The sequence below is a fragment of the Morus notabilis genome, unplaced genomic scaffold (genome assembly GCF_000414095.1).
Source record: "Morus notabilis unplaced genomic scaffold, ASM41409v2 Scaffold623, whole genome shotgun sequence".
NCBI lineage: Eukaryota > Viridiplantae > Streptophyta > Magnoliopsida > Rosales > Moraceae > Morus > Morus notabilis.
The window spans coordinates 456,486-464,563 of NW_010366773.1; the positions used below are offsets into that span (position 1 = coordinate 456,486).

At 37.7% G+C, this 8,078-nt stretch overlaps 1 protein-coding gene across 1 annotated transcript; it reads left to right on the plus strand.

The window, feature by feature from the left end:
* The first annotated feature begins 3,959 nt into the window (after nt 1–3,959).
* LOC112094084 (cytochrome P450 71D9-like) lies at nt 3,960–5,818 on the plus strand. The gene is made up of 2 exons (XM_024174117.1): nt 3,960–4,868; nt 5,168–5,818. The coding sequence occupies exons 1-2, from the start codon at nt 3,960–3,962 to the stop codon at nt 5,816–5,818; spliced, it is 1,560 nt and encodes a 519-aa protein (XP_024029885.1).
* Nucleotides 5,819–8,078: the final 2,260 nt, after the last annotated feature.

Sequence of the window (8,078 nt, forward strand, 5' to 3'; positions counted from 1 at the left end):
GAAGAAGTTGAAGAGAAAAGATTTAACTAGCTAAAAGGGCTGTAATCTTTGTTGCTTCCATCGTTATTTGTCTATATTAATTAAGCTTCAACTACATTGGCTAATTAAAATATAAAATGTCCAGATGTCAGCACACATTATCTGACTTGTAATATATTAATATACCCGTGATTTGCATTTCTTTATGTTTGTCTGCAAGCAATGTGATTTTTGGCATTATCTCTTTCCAATTTGTTCCTGTCAAACAGCCACTTGATGTTAATGGTGCCCAGTGGCGCAGCTATTATAGGACGAGTGGGGCAGCAGACCCCACTGACTTTTTTTTTTTTTTTTAATTTTTAACTTTAAAATTTCTACTTCTCTTATTTTGCCCCCACTCAAAATAAATAATCTCATATTAGTCCCTCTAAAATGACGATATTATGTGGTATTTTCAAAACATAAGAGCTCATTGTCACTGTTTTACACGTTTTATGATCTTTTTTCATATTGTGTTTTATTTAGATTGTTTGAAATTTTAAAGTTTATTTTGTTTAAATTCTTATATTTTCCTTTACAAAGTACTCAGGTGAAACACATATAATTAGAACCATTGAAACATTGATGTCTTATGTGGAGAGTATCAAAGTTGCAATTCAAAGAAAGTTTTGTGTCATTTTAAGTAATAGAGACAAAATTAGACGACCGTTATTTTTAGGGGTCAATTTAAATTAATTAGTCATTTTTATTTTCTTGTTATTTATTTCTATAAAAAAAAATGCAATTAGTCTACGCCCCCACTGAATTCGATGGGTGGCTCCAACACGATGGTACCAAAGTCGCGTACTTGACAACAACATAGGGAAAAAGAAAAGTGAATTTTAAAGCTACCCCCCAAAAAAAATGGGAGAAATAGTAGTGATCTTGTAACTTGCTCAACTACATAATTTATTTTCAAAAGTTAAGGGTCCGAGCACCTATGTTTGGTAGGATGGATAGAAAAGAGAAAGGAAGGAGAAGTGAAATACATAAGTGAAGGAAGTAAAATGATTTTCTCTCATATTGTTTGGTAGAAGAGAAAGAAAAGTGAAAAGAAAATATCAAATCTAAGACATTTTACAAAAATATCCCAATATAAATTAAAATATGATGAATGGTGAAGGTTAAAATTGTTATTTTACACCTCATTTGTTTGTCCAACTATTTCCTCCTCTTTTCTTCCCAAAGTTGAAAGGATTAAAAATTAGTTGGCCCCATGAATTTTCATTTTCCTTCCTTCCTCATTTCCTCTCTACCAAACAACCTAAAATTCCATTTTCTTCTCTAAAATCCTTCATTTATTTAGAGTCAAAACCCCACTATTTGAGTCATGTTACTCATGGGACCCACCATTTTGTGAGTGTGTGATTTTATCCTTATATTAGAATACATATCATTTTTCTACAGATTATTTTGCTAAAAAAAAAAAATCATTATGTTCAACTATTGAGCTGTCTTAAGATAAATTTTACAATCTTTTTGCTACCAAAGAAAGGATTATCTATTATATTTATTAGCCCATATAGATGCTTCACAGACAAACTATGATTTTAATTCATTCAGTATGTTTCCTTTTTTTTTTTTTTTTGTTCTTAGCACGTACACGAATGGCACTCCCTTGCCACGATGGATTATAGTTAATACTGACGGCGCCTCAATCGGTGTCCTGGTCCCTCAGGTTAGGGTGGAGCCTTTCGAACTTCTCGCGCTTAAAGTAAAGGTTGTTTTCTAGCTCCTTTGGGCGTGACTTATGCCTACAAAGCAGAATTAATGGGTATTGATTTGTGCGTTTAAACATGGATGGAAAGATCTATGGTTTGAAGGTGACTCAGATTATGTGGTGCAGCTCCTCAAATCTCAAAGAATGGTGCTTCCTTGGAAGTATAAAACACATTAGCTTACAGCTTTATCTCAGCTCCATGGACTCAATATCATCGTTTTCATACCTAAATAGAGGACTCCCGTTAAGATATAAGTTAAGTATGAACGTAGTTATGATAACCGAAAGTAAGGATCGTCAAAACTCCATAATCAAGTTACAAACAAGTTAGCTTCCAAAGCAGTTCATCTGCACGTGGCCGAATTGTGGTGGTCGTCTCCTTATTGTTTTAGTCAACTGATTGCTCATGAAAGGACTGATTTTCCAAGCTATAGATTTCGTTAATTCACTTAGCTGGGTACTCTTTTTCTTTCCTTGAGTTTTTCCATTGGGTTTTACTTGGAAGGTTTTAATCATGTGGCCCCACTGCGGGGCCTTGGCATAGGAAAGTCTTGCTTGACCTATTGTATAGCCATGCTAGTTTCTTTTGAAGCTACAGTATCTCATTCTTATTTTAACTTATGGTGACTACAAGATGGTACACTTTTTCTACTTTTTGTGAGAGAAAATACTGTAGTGAACCACGAATCATGATTCAAATAAGGGAACGAATCCCTCAAACCAAACAACTTCATCTGATTTTGGGGTTTCTAAAAGTAAGGATCGTCAAAACTCCATAATCAAGTTACAAACAAGTTAGCTTCCAAAGCAGTTCATCTGCACGTGGCCGAGTTGTGGTGGTCGTCTCCCTTATTGTTTTAGTCAATTGATTGCTCATGAAAGGACTGATTTTCCAAGCTATAGATTTCGTTAATTCACTTAGCTGGGTACTCTTTTTCTTTCCTTGAGTTTTTCCATTGGGTTTTACTTGGAAGGTTTTAATCATGTGGCCCCACTGCGGGGCCTTGGCATAGGAAAGTCTTGCTTGACCTATTGTATAGCCATGCTAGTTTCTTTTGAAGCTACAGTATCTCATTCTTATTTTAACTTATGGTGACTACAAGATGGTACACTTTTTCTGCTCTCTTTGCATAAGCGTTTGGTTCATGGATTATAATCATTTTCAATTTATGTATATTTTTTGTGAGAGAAAATACTGTAGTGAACCACGAACCATGATTCGAATCAGGGAACGAATCCCTCAAACCAAACAACTTCATCTGATTTTGGGGTTTCTTATTAGTTTTTAAAGTGATGAGTAAGCAATTCTAAATGTTTGTTTAAACTCACACCAAATTTATATTCTTGTTTAATAGGTAAGTTTGGAACTATTTCCTTAACTCTAACTCCTACGTACAGAGTTCTAGCCATCCCATGTCTCTAGGCTCTTGCTTTGGGAATCTATTTTTGAAAATAGAAACGACAGATATGTTCCCAATATTATAGCAATTAAAAATTTGTGCTTGAAGACAAAGACCTTAGAACATGACAAGTATTGGAAATTGAAAATTCTGAGAAATATAATACAGATTCGCTTAGAGATGCTTTGTAACTAATACTTACCTCACCATTAGTTATAATGTATATCCTAAGTAAGTGACAATGACATATCAACTTTAAGCAAGAAAGCATCTTTTAGAAGGAAAAGAGACAATGTTATTCACTACATTAATAGTGCATATATGTAAATATAAATAAAGTGATGAGTAAGCAATTCTAAATGTTTGTTTAAACTCACACCAAATTTATATTCTTGTTTAATAGGTAAGTTTGGAACTATTTCCTTAACTCTAACTCCTACGTACAGAGTTCTAGCCATCCCATGTCTCTAGGCTCTTGCTTTGGGAATCTATTTTTGAAAATAGAAACGACAGATATGTTCCCAATATTATAGCAATTAAAAATTTGTGCTTGAAGACAAAGACCTTAGAACATGACAAGTATTGGAAATTGAAAATTCTGAGAAATATAATACAGATTCGCTTAGAGATGCTTTGTAACTAATACTTACCTCACCATTAGTTATAATGTATATCCTAAGTGACAATGACATATCAACTTTAAGCAAGAAAGCATCTTTTAGAAGGAAAAGAGACAATGTTATTCACTACATTAATAGTGCAAAAAAAAAAAAAAAAAAAATGTAGTATCCATTCAAAACTTCTCTATATATTTTTTGGTCATGGAGCTCCAAATCCCCTCCTTATTCCCAATTCTTTTCACTTTCTTTGTCTTTATGTTCATGGTTGTGAAGATATTCAAACAAGTGAAAACCGTAAAGCAAACTTCGAAACTGCCCCCAGGGCCCTGGAAGCTTCCCATAATAGGAAATCTGCACCAACTTGTAAGCTCTTTGCCGCATCGTGCATTTACAGACTTGGCCAAGAAACATGGACCATTGATGTACCTAAGGCTCGGACAAGTTCCGACCATAGTAGTTTCGTCGCCGGAGTTTGCCAAGGAGGTAATGACAACCCATGATGTTATCTTTTCCTCTAGGCCCAGCCTTGTTGCCACAGAGATATTGTCCTATAATTCTACTAACATTGCCTTTGCACCATATGGCAAATATTGGAGACAACTTCGAAAAATTTGCAGACAAGAGCTTTTGAGCGCCGAGAGGGTTCAATCTTACCAACCGGTTAGAGAAGAGGTGCTGTCCAATCTCATTAAATGGATTGCCTCCCATGTTGGATCTCCTATCAATCTTACTGAGAGAATATATTGGGCTACATTTAGTATCGTGTCAAGGGCAGCCTTTGGTAAGAAGAGCAAATTAGACCAGGAGAAGTTCATAAGGGTTGTGAAGGAAGCCATAAAGGTTGCAGCAGGTTTTGAAGTCGCCGATTTGTTTCCTTCCGTCAAGATTCCTCGTCGGTTTACTGGTTCGAGGCTTAAACTTGAGAGGCTGCATCAAGAGGCTGATAGGATGATGGAAAACATCATCAATGAACATAAAGTGGACAAAGATGAAGCAAAAAGTGGCCATCTTGAGAAAGAAGAAGTTTTGGTAGATGTTCTTCTAAGATTTCATAGCTGCGGTGAGACCGGTTTTTCCCTAACAACCAACAACATTAAAGCAGTAATCTGGGTAAGTGTACTCTTTTGCTGCTACAGTAAGAGTTTGTTTTTCACATTCTTTCCACTAATCTGTGAGTCAAAACTATACATCATTAGTCCTACCAACTTTATGACCAGTCTACTTCTCTCAAAACCGGAAATAGACAGTCAATAAGGAGAAAAAAAATCTGTGTAGAATCAGAGGAAGTTCATTATTTGACCCAAGCATATGCCCTTTTAAAGTCTTTGAAAAATCACAATGAACAGAGGAGTAAAAGAAATTAAGTCCTTTAATGTTCAATACTTAATGGAAGTAAATATCTATTTCAGGACATCTTCGCAGCTGGGAGTGACACATCATCCGTAGCAGTAGACTGGGCTATGGTAGTAATGATAAAGAATCCAAGAGTGATGAAAAAGGCACAGGAAGAGGTGAGAGAAGTCTTTAGTAGAAAAGGGTCGGTCGACGAAATAAGCATTAGTGAGATGACATATTTAAAATGTATTGTCAAAGAGATTCTGAGACTACACCCTCCTGCTCCTTTGCTAGTTCCAAGGGAATGCAGAGAGAAGTGTGAGATTAATGGTTTTGAGATACCAGAGAAAACCAGGGTCATAATTAATGCCTCGGCAATAGGAAGAGATCCGAGATATTGGACCGAACCCGAGAGTTTTATACCAGAGAGGTTTTTGGATAGTTCTATTGACTTCAAAGGAACAAATTTTGAGTTTATCCCATTTGGGGCCGGAAGGAGAATATGCCCGGGCATGTCCTTCGGTGTTATCAATGTTGAGCTTCCTCTTGCATTGTTGTTGTACCATTTCGATTGGAAACTCCCCAGCGGAATGAAGCCTGAAGACATGAACATGACCGAGGCCTTTGGTGCAACTGTTAGAAGAAGAGATGATTTGCAATTGGTTCCCATTGCTTATCATCCTTCGCCTAGTGAAAAAATTGCACAGGAGAAATTGTCTAATTAAGTAACTTCCTTAAGAATCTTATAGATCTTTGTCTACCTTGTCAGATGTTATTAAGAAAGCAGAACATTGTGCAGACCGGGATGAGTAAGGCTTTGAAGGATCTTTTGTACTCTTATTATTAAATTTCTTTAACAAAATATTTTGAAGCAACTCTTTCTTTAATTGGATTATAAGATATATAAGGCATGGAGAAAAAGAGTGATATACTAAATAAACTATGAACAAAAATATATGTATATATAGATATACATATCTGACCTTTTTATTAGGCAAAGAAAATTTTCAGAATGCTGAGTTTTTCATTTAGACCAACTTTTGGATTCAGCTGTTCTAATTAGTCATTGTCAAAGCCAACCAATCAAAAATAATTACTAGATAAATTGCTAAAGAAAAGGATATTTAGAAAAGTTGTCTCCATTTTTTTTTTAATCCAATAATACTTAGGATATTTAGGAGTGAATACTTTTATATATTAGTATCCAAAATAAGCCTACTCTTGTAATAGAATCAAACAGGGCAGATAGCTCCTGGCCATCTCCAAGTCGAAATTTACAATCTGCAGGTACTTGGTAATAGAGAATTAAATTAATGTATTTAATTGTAATTATCTCTCCTAGGATTCTCCCTTAAAATAGGATATTCTGTTAATATCTTCCCTAGGCTACTTACCCGATTTTGTTAGATTTGTTAATATTAGTTACTGGATTTTTGTAACTGATTGATTCTCTTGTAATCCTACAAATACCTCCTAACATCAATGAAAAGAATATACAGAAATATATCACTTTCATTATCTTATATGGTATCAGGGCGTCGGTTCTAACCCTCCCCCCCCCTCTCTTCCGCAAACCATAACCGCCGACATCACCATGGCCGTTGATCCTCAGATTATTGCAATCCCCAACCCAGGAAATCCAACCCAGAACCTTCAACTCATAAACATCTCCCATCAATCCATCATCAAACTGCCCTCCACGAATTATACCGCTTGGAAACTCCAAATTGAGGCCATTCTCATCGGATATGACCTCTACAAATACATTGACGGATCTCATCTGTGTCCTCCTCGCACCATCACCACCAGCAACGTTGAAGCTCCCAATCCAGATTTTCTGCCATGGATTCGACAAGACAAACTCCTGTTTGGAGCCCTTGTTGGTTCCATCTCCCCCTCCCTCATTCCTCTCATCCAGCAATCGGCCACTTCCCGCGCTGCATGGCAAACTCTTGCCAATACTTATGCTCACCCGACTCGTGGTCACATAAAGCAGATAAAGGACCAGATCAAGAGAGCCACCAAGGGCTCTCAATCCGTTTCAGACTACATGTAGTACGTCAAGTGCCGGACTGATCAACTTGCTGCACTCGGCAAACCAATGGACCATGAGGACATCATTGAGAAGATCTTGGAGGGTCTCGATGATGACTATCATCACATTGCTGATATAGTGGAAGGTAGGGACACCCCCATCTCGTTTGAAGAGCTTCATGAGAAACTCATTAATAGGGAATTGACTCTTCAGCAACCACATGCCACCTCCTTCCCGCATCCTGCCACGGCAAACGCTGCGTCGACCAGGTATAATGGTTCACACCGCTCCTCGTCAAACCAAACGCAACCTCCTCACTCTGCACCTCGACAACAGCCCTCTCAACCTCCGCAAGCCGCTACTCGCTAGCAGAGGCCTTATCTCGACAAATGTCAAGGATGCCGCCAACAGGGCCACACAGTCGCTCAATGTCCCCTATTTCAGCTAGTGCCCGTCTCTTCGCAAGGCACGCCCGCCTTTTCGCAAGGCGCGTCAAGCTTCTCGCCCAATGGATCACATTGGCATCCGAAGGCATATGTCGCCACAGCATCTGGTGTCGAGACCCCAACCTGGCTCCTCGACAGTGGGGCATCTCACCATGTCACTGCTGATCTTGGCAACCTATCGCTTCACGCTCCATACGATGGGTCTGACGACATCGAAATCGGTGATGGTACTGGGTTACACATTTCCAAAACTGGTTCTTCTTCCCTCAAAACATCCTCTCATACCTTTCAATTACATGGTGTTTTATTTGTTCCTAACATGAAAAGAAATCTTATTTCCATATCTCAATTCTGCAAAACAAACAATACATCAATTGAGTTCTTACCATCTTCTTTTCGTGTGAAGGATCTATTGTTAGGGGCAATACTACTGGAAGGACAACCTAAAGATGGTGTGTATGAATGGCCGACCTCGCATCTCGCACCTCGTCCTTCAGCCCACTC

Bases quoted from the DNA above. Each gene is read 5' to 3' on its own strand.
- LOC112094084 (XM_024174117.1), top strand. From the start codon at position 3,960: ATGGAGCTCCAAATCCCCTCCTTATTCCCAATTCTTTTCACTTTCTTT. The intron at 4,869-5,167 runs GTAAGTGTACTC...TATCTATTTCAG, and splicing joins ACATTAAAGCAGTAATCTGG to GACATCTTCGCAGCTGGGAG.